The following is an 18,235-nucleotide window of genomic DNA, read 5'->3' as shown; positions in this document are numbered from 1 at the left end:
TCAATTTTAAACTTCTCAAACTTAATTCCAGACCAACTGATTTGGTCTTTCCTGTGTTAAAAAGTGTGTGCTGTCTCTTCCCAGCATGCGGTCTGAGTCTGACACACACAGCTAGATTGTTGCCACCTTACCATTGGCGAGGCCGCACTTCTACTTACTCTCGTTCATGATGTACTCATTCCAGTCAAATCCCTTGCTGCCATTGGACAGGTAGGTTTCTGTGGTGTTGATAGGCCAGATTACACATTTGTGGCGCAAGTTGCCCATGAAAAGCTGGAGCCCAATGAGGGCAAAGACACTCAGGCAGAAGACTGTCAGTATCATCACATCTGAAAGCTTCTTCACCGACTGGATCAGGGCACCCACAATGGTCTTCAGTCCTGGAGGGTAGTTATGCACACACGTACACAAACCATGGAGGTGAGGTCGTAGCTGCTGATGCTCAGTGTTTTTATTTTACAAAAATTGTTATAGGCAATAACAGTCATAAATTAATCAGAAATATCTAGTTCTGGAATACGCAATGTTAATCAGACAGATTTTATGATTCTAAGATATCTTTGAGAATTTACAAAATTATCATTATAATAAGTAGACATGCACATAACTGGTACTCATGGTGCATGTGCGTGCTAAAAATAAATGATGCACAGCTGAAAACACAAGGGAGGCACTTCATAGGAGGAAAGCAATGACAGATTGTAGGAAAAGTGTTTCCCTCTGTGTGCTCTCTGCTGTGCATCAATGATTTTTAGCACACATGAGCATGATGAGTACCAGTTATGTGCACCCCTGACTACATATCATCCCAGTAAGAGTATCAGTTTACATATAGACTTTTGTGATATAAGTAGTAATAATACAGTACATATGGACAAAACTGACAGATTAGATACATAAATAACATCTCCAGAAACAAAACAGGTAATATTTTGGAGCCTTCCCACTCTTCAGAGTTACAGAGACACTGTGGTATCATTACATCACAGCCTTCGATTGGCTCTGATGACAACAGTATAGAAGAAATTTGCAGGATACTACTTTTGATGGGTTAAAAAAGAGGGGGAAGACTGCAGAAAAGTGAGAGGAAATCCATAAGAAAGAGCACGGCAGCACAACGAGGGGCCATGAGAGGGACAGAGGCACAGGCAGGGGCTGGAAACTACATGCATGTCATTTAAAACTCCAAGGCTGAACAGGACCAATTCAATGCCAGCACCAGTGAAGGCACTTTCTTGAACTGTCTTGTATGTGGTGTCTTTAGGAAAGCACTGACTCCCCATACCGTGGCCCAGACGTCTCTCTGATCCACATTTTCACTAAAGATAAAGGACCATTACCTTCTGGACAGGTTTCTTCTGGCAGCGTTCACACAGGTCCACGTGGAGTTCAAACATGACATGCACTCCGTTTGTTTGGCCTTTATGGGTTTTAGCCATTGTATGTGTCTTTAAGTAAAATATGGTCTAAATTTATGCTTTCACATTCACACAATTCCAGTAAAATGTATGTAGCCTGACAAAGTCCAAGAAGACAAATAAAGAAACTGTTCTTATTCAAATCAAAGCATCATTTCCTTCTAAGTACACGAGAAGGCTCCATGTTGCAACCTGTCTGTTATTCTTGGATACAAGAACACAATATTTTGTAATATCAGTTATCAAGAAGAGGAAGAAGACAGGTAGCGTGAATGGGAATTCACGCTACCTGTCTTCTTCCTCTTCACGTTGGAGGGATGAGTCCGCCTCTGAGTCCCCAGTCTCTGCTTCCTCTTCGGAAGACGTGACGATGGGATTGAGGAGATCCTCGAAGTATTCCTTCCACCGCCCAACAACATCCCCAGTCAGGGTCAACAGCTCCCCACCCGCACCGTAAACAGTGCTGGTGGAGAGCTGCTTCCGCCCCCTGAGACGTCGGACGGTTTGCCAAAATCTCTTCGAGGCTGACCGATAGTCCTCCTCCATGGCCTCCCCAAACTCCTCCCAGACCCGGGTTTTTGCCTCTGTGAAGCGCACGGGCTGCGGCACGCTTGGCCTGCCGGTACCTGTCAGCTGCCTCCGGGGTCCCACCTACCAACAAGATAAGTAGGACTTCTTCTTCAGCTTGACGGCATCCCTTAGTTCCGGCGTCCACCACCGGGTTCGGGGATTGCTGCCGTGACAGGCACTAGAGACCTTGTGACCACTATGAGCGGCCGCATTGACAATGGAGGTGGAGAACATGGTCCACTCGGACTCTATGTCTCCAACCTCCCCCGGGATCTGGGAGAAGCTCTCCCGGAGGTGGGAGTTGAAGACCTCGCTGACAGAGGGTTCCGCCAGTCGTTCCAAGCAGACCGTCACCATACGTTTGGGCCTGCCAGGTCTGACCAGCTTCCTCCCCTCCCAGCGGATCCAACTCACCACCAGGTGGTGATCGGTCGACAGCTCTGCCCCTCTCTTCACTCAAGTGTCCGAGACACGTGGCCAAAGGTCAGATGATACGACTACAAAGTCGATCATCGACCTCCGGCTCAGGGTGTCCTGGTGCCACGTGCACTTATGGACACCCTTGTGCTTGAACATGGTGTTCATGATGGACAAACTGTGACTAGCACAGAAGTCCAACAACTGAACAACACTCGGGTTCAGATCGGGGAGACCGTACTTCCCGATCACCCCCCTCCAGGTCTCACTGTCGCTGCCCACGTGGGCATTGAAATCCCCCAGGAGAACAATGGAGTCTCCAGTCGGAGCGCTATCTAGTACCCCTCCCAGGGACTCCAAGAAGGTCGTGTACTCTGCACTGCCGCTCGGCCCGCAGGCCGAGACATCAGTGAGAGACCTGTCCCCGACCCGAAGGCATAGGGACGCGACCCTCTCGTTCACTGGAGTGAACTCCAACACAAGGCGACTGAGCTAGGGAGCAATAAGCAATGCAACCCCAGCTCTCCGCCTCTCCCCGTGGGCAATGCCAGAAAAAATGTAGCATCCATCCCCTCTCCAGGAGTTGGGTACCAGAGCCCAAGCTGTGCGTGGAGGTAGCTGACTATCTCTAGTCGGTATCTCTCAACCTCCCGCACAAGCTCAGGCTCCTTCCCCCCCAGCAAGGTGACATTCCACATCCCAACAGCCAGGGGCTGTGAGCATGGACCGGGCCACCCGCCCTCGACCGCCACCCAATCCTCTCTGCACCCAACCCCCATGGCCCCCTCTGCAGGTGGTGAACCCACAGGAGGGCGGGCCCACGTCGCTCTTTCAGGCTGAGCCTGGCCGGGCCCCATGGGCTAAGGGCCCGACCACCAGGCGCTCGCGCGTGAGCCCCAACACCAGGCATGGCTTCCAGGGTTGGGGCCCCGGCTCCGCCATACCAGGCGACGTCTCGGTCCTTGATTTTTTTTTTTTTTTTTTTTCATGGAGGTTCTGAACTGCCCTTAGTCTGACCCATCTCAGAGGCAGACTCATCCATTACCCAGGCCAATGTCACCGAGGTGGTTAGAAAGCTCCTCAGTGGCAAGGCTCCTGGGGTGGATGAATCCGTCCTGAGTACCTTAAGTCTCTGGATGTTGTGGGACTGTCTTGGCTGACACGCCTCTGCAACATCGCGTGGCGATCGGGGACAGTGCCTCTGGATTGGCAGACCGGGGTGTGGTCCCTCTGTTTAAGAAGGGGGACCGGAGGATGTGTTCCAACTATAGGGGGATCACACTCCTCAGCCTCCCCGGTAAGGTCTATTCCAGAGTACTGGAGAGGAGAATTCGACCGATGGTCGAACCTCGGATTCAGGAGGAGCAGTGTGGTTTTTCGTCCTGGTCGCGGCACACTGGACCAGCTCTACACGCCCATCGGGTGCTAGAGGGTTCATGGGAGTTCGCCCAACCAGTCCACATGTGTTTTGTGGATCTGGAGAAGGCGTTCGACTGTGTCCCTCGGGGCACCCTGTGGGGGGTGCCCGGGAGTACGGGGTCCGGGGTCCTTTGCTAAGGGCTATCCGGTCCCTCTACGACCGCAGCAGGAGCTTGGTTCGCATTGCCGGTAGTAAGTCAAACCTCTTTCCAGTACACGCTGGCCTCCGCCAGGGCTGCCCTTTGTCACCGGTTCTGTTCATTATTTTATGGAAAGAATTTATAGGCGCAGCCAGGGTGTAGGGGGTTTGGTTTGGGAACCACAGAATCTCGTCTCTGCTGTTTGCAGATGATGTGGTTCTGTTGGCTTCGTCAAATCAGGACCTTCAGCGTGCACTGGGGCGGTTTGCAGCTGAGTGTGAAGTGTCCGGGATGAAGATCAGCACCTCCAAATCCGAGGCCATGGTTCTCGACCGGAAAAAGGTGCTTTGTCCTCTTCAGGTCAGTGGAGTGTCCTTGCCTCAAGTGGAGGAGTTTAAGTATCTCGGGATCTTGTTCACGAGTGAGGGAAGGATGGAGCGTGAGATCAATAGACGGATCGGTGCAGCATATGCAGTGATGCGGTCGCTGTATTGGACCGTCGTGGTGAAGCGAGAGCTGAGTGGGGGGCAGAGCTCTCGATTTACCGATCGATCTGCGTTCCGATCCTTACCTATGGTCATGAGATTTGGCTCATGACAAAAGAACGAGATCGCAAGTACAAGCGGCCGAGATGACTTTCCTCCGCAGGGTGGCTGGGCGCTCCCTTAGAGATAGGGTGAAGAGCTCGGAGTCGAGCCGCTGCTCCTCCACGTTGAAAGGATTCAGCTGAGGTGGCTGGGCATCTTTTCCAGATGCCCCCTAGACGCCTCGCTGGAGAGGTGTTCCGGGCACGTCCCATTGGGAGGAGGTCCCGGGGAAGACCCAGGACACACTGGAGGGACTACATCTCTCAGCTGGCTTGGGAACACCTTGGGTTCCCCGGAGGAGCTGGGGGAAGTGTGTGGATCGGGAGGTCTGCGCGGCTTGCTTGAGCTGCTGCCCCCGCAACCCGACTCCGGATAAAGCGGAAGAAAATGAATGGATGGATGGATGGATGGATGTATTGGTATCCCAATGCCTATCCACTGAACTGCCTGCTTATTACTGTTTGGTGCATAAGTATTTGTTGCTATAATTTAAGATAGAAATATTTTTACATCTTTATTTACCACATTTTGGAGCAAATAATGAAGAAAAAAATTCAAAATGCAGACTGTCAGTATTTTTGTTAATTACACTCAAATTAGGCATCAGAATTACAGACTTAATGTTTGAAACGTTGTTAGGATTGAACAGTTAGCTCCTGACCTGTTTCACAGACAGACATGTGGTGTTCTCTCATTATTTCATTGACAAGTCAGCAGAAAAAAAGTCCAGAATTGACTTCAAGTGACACTCTATCATGAATTTATAACTGATGATGTAAGAGGCAAAGGTTGTTGAAAAAAGTCTCCAACCACAACTAATGAACCGTGAAATTCTTTCATATTGTCATGGGTGTTTTGGTGGCTTCCCTCACTAATCTTCTTTGTGCACAGTCCCTCATTTTCTATGACTGGCCTGCTCTCAACAGAGTGTGTCCTACTCTTTACATTTCTCAAAGGGAATAGTGTCTTTTTAGCAAATAGGTCACAGGCATGTTAAAACACAAATTTAATTTTGTAACCAAAAAGTAAAATAATACAGAATAAACAGTTAAAGATGTGTTGAATCCTAATTACAAAAAACATAACTTAAAAAAAATCTGAATTTCAGTTATCTAAGAAATTATCACTTCTGTTCTCTCTCTATCTTCTGGGAGGGGGGGGATACTGAAGGCAAAGCCAGACAGGGTGCAAAGCAATAAATAAAATAAAAACAATTTGAAAATTATTGGCACACTTTTATGAAGTTACCAAATTAATTAATGAGCTAGTGAGCATGCACACCTTATTTGTTTGTTTTATAATGCAATATACAATATAAATGTTTTGGAAATTATGTAAATTGCCTGTGAGTAAGTTCAGGCAAGCAATTTGAGATCCTCTACACCATATACTTCCTATTAAAGCACTCTACATGATCCACTAAACACTCCTTCTACAACCCCTGGCAAAAATTATGGAATCACCGGCCTCGGAGGATTTTCATTCAGTTGTTTAATTTTGTAGAAAAAAAGCAGATCACAGACATGACACAAAAACTAAAGTCATTTCAAATGGCAACTTTCTGGCTTTAAGAAACACTATAAGAAATCAAGAAAAAAAGATTGTGGCAGTCAGTAACGGTTACTTTTTAGACCAAGCAGAGGAAAAAAATATGGAATCACTCAATTCTGAGGAAAAAATTATGGAATCACCCTGTAAATTTTCATCCCCAAAACTAACACCTGCATCATATCAGATCTGCTCGTTAGTCTGCATCTAAAAAGGAGTGAACACACCTTGGAGAGCTGTTGCACCAAGTGGACTGACATGAATCATGGCTCCAACACGAGAGATGTCAATTGAAACAAAGGAGAGGATTGTCAAACTCTTAAAAGAGAGTAAATCATCACGCAATGTTGCAAAAGATGTTGGTTGTTCACAGTCAGCTGTGTCTAAACTCTGGACCAAATACAAACAACATGGGAAGGTTGTTAAAGGCAAACATACTGGTAGACCAAGGAAGACATCAAAGCGTCAAGACAGAAAACTTAAAGCAATATGTCTCAAAAATCGAAAAAGAACCATACTCCGGAGCCACAGATAAATGTTTGACATTTTTATTGCAGGGTTCTCTTGTTTTTTCTCAACAGCCATCCACCGATTAATCAAAAACAGCCTACCTGATTAGCCTGCTCTAGGGGGAGGGCGTGTTTGCCTGGGTAACAGCCCTCTGGGGAAATCAATCCCCCATCCTGGACTTATCCTGGTGTTTAGGAGGGTCTTCTATCATCCAGTGCATGGGCAGTCGACCTCCAAAAGGCTCTTTTCACTCTGTCAGGAGAACTGTTCAATAGAGTTCCTGGCAGTCAGGGACGAACCCGAGACATTAGATGACTTGCTATTAAAGTCAACAACCAATTGAGGGAAAGACAGCAGGAGAAGGGCCAAAAGGCAGAGCACGCATCTCTCACTCAGATCCCTTCACAACAGGGTCTCATTCCTTCTTCTTCTTGCTCCACCGGAGATGCACTCGCCTTGGCTACTGCACCCCCTGCCAAGGAGCCGATCCAACTTGGCAGGGCCAAATTAACACCAGAAGAGAGACAACACAGAATAGCAGCGGGGAGTGCATCTTTTGGAGTAATAGGGTCACATCCTTCGTGATTGTCCAGTTCTACCAAAATTCAACACTCATCAATAGACTGGACTACTGGTGAGCCAAAGACAAATCTGTAGTTCCAAAACCTAGCAAACTCAAATCCCAGCAACCATTTATTTTGATAGTCTTCTTCATAAATTGCGTTAATAGAGTCCAGCGCTGAAGCTAATTTCCTAGACCAAACTGTTACCAGCCAGGCCCACATTCTAGTGTTGAATTCCACAGACCCGTATCAGTTAATGCCCTCAATGCCTTCCTGTCAAGAGTCTGGCAGCAGCATTTTGAACCAATTGGAGACCCCTAATGCTGGATTGCAGTAAACCAGAAAATAGAACATTGCAGTAGCCCAATGTAGAAGAAACAAATGCATGAATCAGGGTCTCAGCATCAGCCATAGACAGGATGGGATGAATCTTCGGTCGAAGAAAGCAGTCCTCATAATATCTCTAATATGGAGGTTAAAGGACAACATAGGATCAAAAATTAGCCCAAGGTTCCTCACTTTGCCAGTGTGATGTATGACACACGAGCCTAGGCTAAGTGCTGGCTGGTCAAATTGATGCTGATGTCCAAGGTTGGGTAGGATTACTCTGAAAGAATACATGTGGATTACATGTGTATGTACATACATTTGGATTACTTGTAATCTGATTACTTTTGGATTACATTTCAAAGTAATCCTACCAAACCTTGCTGATGTCTCACTAGACCAAGAACCATCATTTCAGTCTTGTCAGAGTTTAAAAGTAGGAAATTGCTAGACATCCAGGTTTTCACTGATGCAAGGCAATCTTTTAAGGATTTTATGTGGATGAGATTACCATCAGTTATTTGCATATATAACTGAGTATCATCAACATAGCAATGAAAGGTCATCCCAAAACACCGCAGTATGTGCCCAAGAGGTGCTATATAAAGGGAGAAAAACAGAGGGCCTAAGACAGGCCGCTGTGGAACTCCAAATTTCGTGTCACTAAGGTTAGAGGTAGTGTTACTGTACAAAACACAGTGAGAATGACTGGTCACGTATGACATCAACTATGCAAGGGCACTCCCAAAATGATTCTCCAGCTTATCAAGTAGAATAGTGATAGTGAAAAGTATAGTGATCCACGGTATCAAACGCGCCATATAAAAGTGCTACTTAAATGCAGTCCAAGGACACAGACAGGTACAGTAGCATGAGTGGGATTTGAAACCAGGTCTACATATTGGCAGATCAGCTCCTTATCCACAAAATTGGCAGTTTACATGTACAAGAATTATATAAATCACTTTGTGACAAAGTAAATCTGACAATATAAGGGGAACACATGATAATCACTGAGCTTTCAGTTTTGACACAGGCTCATTTGTCAAAATTATGTGCACATTTGGGCTGATGACATATCACTGCGCACCATCAAGGCATCAATGTTATTTTGTGGCAAAACGTCGCTGTACTGTAATGAGCACAGCTATGTAAAAAGGATAAGGTTGACAGAATGTGATTATTCACCACACCGTCTTAAGTGAACTTCATTTAGCCCTTTTTGCAACTGCTGGAAAGTGCTATCGGCATGGCAGCTTGGTTTGGCACTCTCACTGTGCAGTTGAAATCAAAAATTGAGTACATGGTGCAAACAGCTATGAAAGTGATGGGCATAAAGATTACGTACCCTTTCCTTCAAACCATTTACGAAGGTTGTGCAATTCAGTTGGCACACAGGAGGTTAAATGACCATCACACATTCTGTTCTGAGTATAACTTGTTACAAGACCTAGCAAGCAAGTGCAAAGCTGACAGTCTTACACTGTCATTCATCCTAAAGTCCATCAGGATTGAGTGATTTTTTTTAATGTCACATATTTTATAGGACTTTTTGAATTTCATAGGGGACAACTCCGCCCCTTTTTTGCTGCTTCGGCTGCTCTTTGCTTCCTGATTTCTATGTGGAGCCCAACTGGAAATTGACGGGAACATGTGGACATGAGACTTTAATGGCACATGGTTGCCCATTCCTGATTTAACGCTTTCCACTGGCCCCTTGCAGTTGTATTGGCAAAATACGGCTTTGAATCAGAGAAAGGCCGGCCCCAAAAGTAAAACCTCTATCTTGACTATACAAACCATAAAATTTCAATTCTATTAAATTTGAACTCAAATTTTAGCACCAAATCACAACAAAGTCACCCCAACACATTTTACATGGGTATGGTCAAAACCTTACCAACCTCTCTGAACAAGCACACGGGCAACAGTGGTAAGGGATAACTTCCTCTGGCATGGTTTTTTTTGTTTGTTTGTTTTTTGAGGAAGAAACTTCAAGCAGACCAGACTCAGAGGAGTTTCTAAAAATAGAAACAAAATAAATTCTCAAGATAGTCCACTCACCAAATTGCCTACAGACAGCATGTCCTCAAAGTCCGGTGTCATGGGGTAGTGCTCCATGGCCATGAAGAGGGTGTTGAGCACAATACAGATGGTGATGGCTAAGTCAACGAAGGGGTCAAAGACTAATGAGGTTCATTATCCTCCTTGATTCTTCAGCCACACGGGGCAGCACTCCCAGATCAGGAAATGTGTTAGAAAATTTATACCAGCATGGTGGACACTTGCGCTGAGACTCCTCCAGTTCTGAAGACACATTGCAAATCACACATTAAAACCAAATGTACTGGTGTGGTTGAGCATACTGCATGCAATGGTATTAAATGATAGAAAAAAATTTATGCACTGTATGTATCTGGTATGTTGGATATGCAAAGCAGATAAGCAGGAAATTCATGTCAAACTAATCAAACAACGAGAGCAGCCCTAGGTAAATAATAATGAGTGCAGGTAAATAGCTGGGTTAAAGTGGCAGTACCCCTCACTAGTGTGTTGGTAATGACGCTCATGACACTGTTGGCCCGCTCTTTCCGCCCAAAGGAGGTATTGAGCTGGTCCACAGACACCATCAGGGAGCCCGACAGCTTCTTCTTCACCTCAACTCAGTAGTCGGCTGTCAGGAGGAGAGGAAGAATCAAGCACCCATGGAGAGGACATGAACACCATCCCACATCACCACCGGTGGCCGGCGGAGGGAAGTGCACAACAGCAATGGGAGGAAAAATTAGTCGAAGGTCAGAGTTTGGGGACGGGCAGGGCATGTTTTATCATTTGTATCTCACTGCTGATTCAAAGATATATATGTGTGTGTGTGTGTGTGTGTGTGTGTGTGTGTGTGTGTGTGTGTGTGTGTGTGTGTGTGTGTGTGTGTGTGTGTGTGTGTGTGTGTGTGTGTGTGGTGTGTGTGTGTGTGTGCGCTGTAAATTCATGCAGTTCTCAGCCAAAGTGGGAGCAGTGGTTTCGGCCTACTTGACCTAATTGTGTTTGAATGTAATTAGCTCATCCCGATTAAATAATAAATGGACTGCAAGGGGGAACCACTTCTGCATGACTGTATATTCAGTCCTATCATGCAATAATGGAGCCTTTGCTATCATTGCAATATAATTTTAGGTTATTTTACAAAATATCTCCCAAATATTGCCATTTTTAAATTACGAGCAAATTGATGCTGTCCGCCTACTGTGAAACCATACAACTTATATTGCAACCATAAATCAAGTGCATTGTCAAGAAATAATGTGGAGGCAGGTCGTTCAGTTACATCCAGTTGTCATGCATGAACATGCTCCAAGTCAAAGAGAAGGAGAGGAGATTACAGACACCATAGCCATTAATCTGCTTATCTGTGTCATGCTTATTGTAATTTAGCACTATTTCTACCATGCTAAGTAGCATGAGAAACAGCTAATTTAATAATGTTGACCACAGAAAGGTAAAGAGACAAGGACAGCAGCCCTCCTTGTTTAATTTGGCTCTCTTAATTCTTGATTTATATTAGCGAGGCAGGTAAAAATATCTGCTCTAACATGCTGGTCCCCACTGTTTCCTTATGTGGTTTGATTTGCACAAGTTGTGTATTAAATCATATTCAAGTGTTGCACTTTATGCCAAAATGTATTGGGTCATCAGGGAGCAGCAATAGATGTAGTTTTGTTTCGTGCCTGTGTAAATGTGCCATTTCTGTACACATATATGGACATGTTCAAAGTATTGACAGCATTGTTATCAACAACAAGCACCAAGTGTTAAGAATAAAACAACAAAATTGCCAAGGACGTCACTGATAGACCCAGCTGTACTAACCTGTCAGTCTCAGGTTTGGCTATAGTATTCTCAGTATATACTTCTATCTCCATCCTTTGCCTGCTGTTTGAGGGCAGCATACACTGCGAGGGGCTGGGGGAGGGAAGGCACGAGCGCTTAGCCAAGAGATACATACGGACTTAATGACAGAGGATAGAGAACCAGAAAGAAAAGACGGACGAGAGGGGGGCCATGCCTAGATAGGTCTACTCTTTGACTTCCTTACACTGTCGTCAGAAGCTGCCTTATCTATTTTCACCCTCAGGCAGAAGGCGTCCACCGGGCCCAGGGCCGATGAGTGACACCACGCCATTGCAATCCACAGTGCTGTTCCTTTTCCCGTGGAAGCCGCTGTAGCTGCTCCGCCGGTAAGGGCTGAACAGAGAACCGCGACGCTCCTCGCACTCCTCTACTGTACTGTGCTCATCATCGGCAAACTCGTTCTCGGAGCCCACGTCCTTACTGCGGCCCTTGAAACTGAAGATGCTGCTCTTGCTGTTATGGCGGGATAAGAAAGGTGAGCCAGGGATGCTGAGGAGAGACTGCAGAGAAGAGGAAGCAGAGGGAGATTTGTGTTATAATTGTACTTTGATGTTTTTTATGCTGTTTGTCATTAATTACAGACGTCGGCCTGAAAATTGGATTTGGGAAAGGAAATGCAATGGGGACGTTTTGTACGAGGAATCATGGTCTTCCCAGAGTGAGGGAATCGTATAATAATGTCAGTGATATCCCATACTGTCAAGGGCTCGCACACACATGGGATACAGATATGATATAATTTTGGGCTGTTAGTAGTGTTGACCAAGATATAATAGAATACTCTAGGTAAAGAGAAATTGGTTTATTTTAAATCATCTGCCTGAGCAAATGGTGACTGAAATATAAAAATGTTTGTGAAATGACCAACTTCATCTTCTACAACAACTGATACTTGATAAAGCCCCGGTCACACGGCACTAACGAAGGACACCAAATCCAAAATGAAATGAGAAAACTAGACTTGCATCGACTTTCAGAGGCATCGTTTAACCGTCGTCCAGCTTTGTTCCTGTAGCTGGCGCTTCGTCAGAAATTTCAAACTGTTGAAAAATATGAACGAATCTCGACGACAACCTCAATTCGATGGTATTCCATTTTGCTTTCTGTGTTGATGGTTCCTCATGATTTGCATAGTTCCCATAATCAGCGTTCCATTTGACTGTTGTCTAACTTTGTCCAACCTCCCAAGTACGATGTCTTACATGAACATTGACGATATCTGAACGGATCAATAACTAAAGATCCGACGAGCTGAACGTGACTCGTGGGATGAAAAGCAACGTTGTCATCAGCTGCAAGAACGTATTTTCAACTACTTTAACTATTTACACACATTGCAGCCATTGCGGCCGGTACTGCCGTGCGCACATACACATTCCAGCCACAAATGGCTGGAACGGCTGTGCATGTGGCTGGGATGGCTGTACGCACACGCACGTTCATCATGAATGTTTTGTTTTGATTTTGTTTAAAGCGTCACGGTTGATGTTCGCTTCATTTTTCTTTTGTTAATTTCGGTTTTGTTTCATTTCTTTATGCGCTTTTGATTCGCAGGTTTTTCGGTGATGGGAGGACTGCAGGATCAGTCGTCCACTTTTTCTGGACCATTTGTGATTTTGTGACTTTTTTCCTTCATTCAGCTATCGTTGTGTGCCGTGTGACCAGGCCCTAAATTAGACAATACTGAATGTTCCTTGCCTTAAAGGTGTTATAACAGGCAGAAGTATTTTAGTTCCTCCAATGCAACACAAACTGTAAATGCCAGTGGAGTCACTCCCATTGAAACTTTCATAAAATAAAAACAAATTCATGACTCAATCAAGTTCCTGGTGACAGTAGCCACATTAGTCAGTGACATGTTGATAGATATCAGTAGCATCTCTGTTCTAATGCTGTGCTTCTGTAGTTTCTGCATTTGCTGCTTTGTTTTGGTGATTGAGAAAAATGTGATTGAGCAATAAAAATAATATCTCGACTGATTTTTGAGTCACAGAGAGACTAGTTTTATCTACTTAGATTTTGAAGTATTCATTTCTGAGATTTTACACATTTTAGAAGCAGGGATCTTGCCAGCAAAATTATCTACATAAACATCTGCAGCCATATATATATATATATATATATATATATATATATATATATATATATATATATATATATATATATATATACGAGGGCTGTCAATAAAGTATAGGTCCTTTTTATTTTTTTCAAAAACTATATGGATTTCATTCATATGTTTTTACGTCAGACATGCTTGAACCCTCGTGCGCATGCGTGAGTTTTTCCACGCCTGTCGGTGATGTCATTCGCCTGTGAGCACTCCTTGTGGGAGGAGTCGTCCAGCCCCTCGTCGGAATTCTTTTGAGAAGTTGCTGAGAGACTGGCGCTTTGTTTGATCAAAATTTTTTCTAAACCTGTGAGACACATCGAAGTGGACACGGTTCGAAAAATTAAGCTGGTTTTCGGTGAAAATTTTAACGGCTGATGAGAGATTTTGAGGTGATACTGTCGCTTTAAGGACTTCCCACGGAGCGAGACGTCGTGCAGCGCTCCCAGGCGCCGTCGTCAGCCTGTTTCAAGCTGAAAACCTCCACATTTCAGGCTCTATTAATCCAGGACGCCGTGAGAGAACAGAGCAGTTTCAGAAGAAGTCGGTTTCAGCATTTTATCCGGATATTCCACTGTTAAAAGAGATTTTTTTAATGAAAGATGTGCGGATGGGTCCGCGCGTCAGGACGCAGCCGGCGCGGTTCGGCGGCACAGGAAAAACACCTCCATGTTGATAACCATTTGTAAAATCCCGTGTTGATAACCATTTGTAAAATCCAGGCGGCTTTTGATGGCTTTCAGTGGAGTGAGTATATGAGAAATTGTTTAACAGCTGGACATGTTCCAACTTGTCCTTAAGGCTTCCAACAGAGGTGTTTTTCCTGTGGCGGAGCATCACGGCGGCTGCGAGCCAACGCTGGAATCCGCCCGCACGTCTTTCATTAAAAAAATCTCCTTTAACAGTGGAATATCCGGATAAAATGCTGAAACCGACTTCTTCTGAAACTTCTCTGTTCTCTCATGACGTCCTGGATCAATAGAGCCTGAAATGTGGAGGTTTTCAGCTTGAAACAGGCTGACGACGGCGTCTGAGAGCGCTGAGCGACGTCTCGCTCCGTGGGAAGTCCTTAAAGCGACAGTATCACCTCAAAATCTCTCATCAGCCGTTAAAATTTTCACCGAAAACCAGCTTAATTTTTCGAACCGTGTCCACTTCGATGTGTCTCACAGGTTTAGAAAAAATTTTGATCAAACAAAGCGCCAGTCTCTCAGCAACTTCTCAAAGGAATTCCGACGAGGGGCTGGACGACTCCTCCCACAAGGAGTGCTCACAGGCGAATGACGTCACCGACAGGCGTGGAAAAACTCACGCATGCGCACAAGGGTTCAAGCATGTCTGACGTAAAAACATATGAAATCCATATAGTTTTTGAAAAAATAAAAAGGACCTATACTTTATTGACAGACCTCGTACACTTTTTTAAAAGGCATTTAAGATTTTCTAAAATATATGTCACAAAATAAACAAATGCGCTTAGACACCATTACAGTTTCCTTACCTGGTTCATAATGGAAGACTTTCGGCCCAGGCGGTTATCAGGGAAACGGAAGCGGCTCCTCTTGCTGCCATCATCTGACTCCGATTTGACAAATTTCTCACTGTCACCTTTCTCCTTCTCCTGCTCTTTCTGCCTCCATTTCTTCTTGCGGTTGCGTCGCTCTTTGGCGCTTTTAGAACTGAGCTTCGACATCTCAGACGAGCTGCATGACAGCCGCCCCCCTCCATCATCTTCTACTGCATCCTCTGACACTGTGCCTGCTGATGTTGCCATGGCAGCGGTCTGCTAAGAAGAAAAAAAAAAGTGTGAGCATAAAGTTAATAAATACTTAAATTTGTGTCAGGAGTAGTTTCTTTTTAGGTTGCTATAAAGGTCAGGAGGCTGACCTGAGCTTCCTCTTGCTGTTTCTTGAGCTGCTCCAGCATGGCCTTGAATTCCTCCTCTTTCTGCTGAGCCTCTTCCATGGTGGCCTGATTCTGCTCCTCGTAGGCCATGGCCACCACAGCCAAGATCAGATTCACCAAGTAGAATGAGCCCACAAAGATCACCAACACAAAAAAGATCATGTAGGTCTTCCCTGCAGCTCTTAGAGTCTGTTGGAAGGCAAAGTAGTCAAGGTAGGAGGAGAAGGGATGTGGAGGAGACAAATATGACATCTGATATAAATCTTCAACCCTGAGTCAAACTCACTGCTCTGTGCCTCTCCCAATGGCACTATATATATATATATATATATATATATAAATTCATTGGTTAATGTGAGGGAGGGCATGGTTCGAATTTCAGAGAGTATACACACACACACACACAAAGATATTAATACAGCAATCTGGAGGTAGAAACTGTCATTGTATGATTTGTACTTTGGCGAATGTATTGTAACATCAAAAGCCCTTTGATGCTAGCAAAGTATTAAAGTCTTGAAATAACAATAGATAGTCAGGCACACTATGAAACCGAACACTCCATTTTAATACAATAATTAAATTAATGTAACTCAAACTTTGAAAAAAGTCATAGTCACTCATTTCCATTAATTAAACTAACTCAAAAATGAATTGCTGTCATGACAACTCAGTTCCTTTAAGTGCATTTAAAGTTTTTTGGCATTTAAGTGTTGGTGATGTATTTCCAGTGCATTCCATTCACTCATTTTAATTGAGTTTATGTAACGGAGGCCAGCAGGTGTCACTGTAAAAATGTAGTTAGTAAACCTCACTCCCAACAGCTCAAAAGAATTCTCTGATGACAAGGTCAGAGCCCTGGTTTTTAGCCTTCTGGTTAGAGAGTCCAACTTCCATGCCAGAGATCGTGAGTTCGTGTCCCGAGGGGAGCGAATGGGCGGAGTCAACAAGTAAAGCAAAGAATGCATAAAAAAAAAAAATCTAATCCAAAATTTAATGCAAATTTTTTAGGTACTTCACTTTTTTATTGAAAAACATAAACTAGATTTACATAAGTTTAATTAACTCTAAATTAAGTTACTAAAACTTAAGTTGGCAAACTCAAATGGTTTAAGTCAATCAGTTTCCTCAAATGGTTAAGTTCAACTAACTCATTGAGTTTTACAGTGCAAAAACACAACATGTAAAGTACAAGATGAACATATGTTTCAGTAGCGGCCAGCGATCGCCTTAGTATTTCTTCTGTTTTTTTGTTGATTAATGCTGGCAAATTGTACTGTATTTTTTGTCTTTCTGATGCCTGATTCTGTTTTTTCTCTGTTTAAGGTGCAGCTCCATCCAGAGATGGGAGTTGTATTTGTGTTGGCGACCCTCCTGTCCTGTGCACCAACAGCAATTCTTGTATATTCATCTGTGAATTCTTCTGTAATTTATGTTTGTAGCATGGCCCAAGCAGAGGGTCACCCCGTTGAGTCTGGTCTGCTTGAGGTTTCTTCCTCAGAGGGAGTTTTTCCTTACCACTGTTGCTCTTGGGGTTGGTAAGGATAGACCTTACCTGTGTGAAGTGCCTTAAGGCAACTCTGTTCTGATTTGGCGCTATATAAATGAAAATAAATTGAAAATTGAAATTGTGGGGTGCTTTATTAGAATCCTTCAATAACAATAATTTTTTTTTTTATTTTGGTAACTTTATTTCCTTTATATGTTGGGATATCTGCATGTTGGCTTTCTGGTTAGTACTACAACCCCTGGCAAAAAATATGGAATCACCGGCCTCAGAGGATGTTCATTCAGTTGTTTAATTTTGTAGAAAAAAAGCAGATCACAGACATGACACAAAACTAAAGTCATTTCAAATGGCAACTTTCTGGCTTTAAGAAATACTAAAAGAAATCAGGAAAAAAAATGGTGGCAGTCAGTAACTGTTACTTTTTTAGACCAAGCAGAGGGAAAAAATATGGAATTACTCAATTCTGAGGAAAAAATTATGGAATCATGAAAAACAAAAGAACGCTCCAACACATCACTAGTATTTTGTTGCACCACCTCAGGCTTTCATAACAGCTTGCAGTCTCTGAGGCATGGACTTAATGAGTGACAAACAGTACTCTTCATCAATCTGGCTCCAACTTTCTCTGACTGCTGTTGCCAGATCAGCTTTGCAGGTTGGAGCCTTGTCATGGACCATTTTCTTCAACTTCCACCAAAGATTTTCAATTGGATTAAGATCCGGACTATTTGCACGCCATGACATTGACCCTATGTGTCTTTTTGCAAGGAATGTTTTTACAGTTTTTGCTCTATGGCAAGATGCATTATCATCTTCAAAAATGATTTCATCATCCCCAAACATCCTTTCAATTGATGGGATAAGAAAAGTGTCCAAAATATCAACGTAAACTTGTGCATTTATTGATGATGTAATGACAGCCATCTCCCCAGTGCCTTTACCTGACATGCAGCCCCATATCATCAATGACTGTGGAAATTTACATGTTGTCTTCAGGCAGTCATCTTTATAAATCTCATTGGAACGGCACCAAACAAAGTTCCAGCATCATCACCTTGCCCAATGCAGATTCGAGATTCATCACTGAATATGACTTTCATCCAGTCATCCACAGTCCACGATTGCTTTTCCTTAGCCCATTGTAACCTTGTTTTTTTCTGTTTAGGTTTTAATGATGGCTTTTGTTTAGCTTTTCTGTATGTAAATCCCATTTCCTTTAGGCGGTTTCTTACAGTTCGGTCACAGACGTTCACTCCAGTTTCCTCCCATTCGTTCCTCATTTGTTTTGTTGTACATTTTCGA

At 44.0% G+C, this 18,235-nt stretch overlaps 1 protein-coding gene across 1 annotated transcript in view; it reads right to left on the bottom strand.

Annotated features, from left to right (window-relative positions):
• Nucleotides 1-18,235, bottom strand: part of scn8aa (sodium channel, voltage gated, type VIII, alpha subunit a) — a 223,578-nt gene that overhangs the window by 97,670 nt on the left and 107,673 nt on the right. Inside the window, 2 exon segments of the mRNA XM_034172325.1 lie at nucleotides 15,020-15,301; nucleotides 15,406-15,612. Coding sequence (XP_034028216.1) covers nucleotides 15,020-15,301; nucleotides 15,406-15,612 — 489 coding nt within the window.

Source organism: Thalassophryne amazonica, chromosome 6 (assembly GCF_902500255.1).
Source record: "Thalassophryne amazonica chromosome 6, fThaAma1.1, whole genome shotgun sequence".
Lineage (NCBI taxonomy): Eukaryota > Metazoa > Chordata > Actinopteri > Batrachoidiformes > Batrachoididae > Thalassophryne > Thalassophryne amazonica.
The sequence above is the reverse complement of the archived record's forward strand: the minus strand, read 5'-3'. Positions and strand labels throughout refer to the sequence as shown.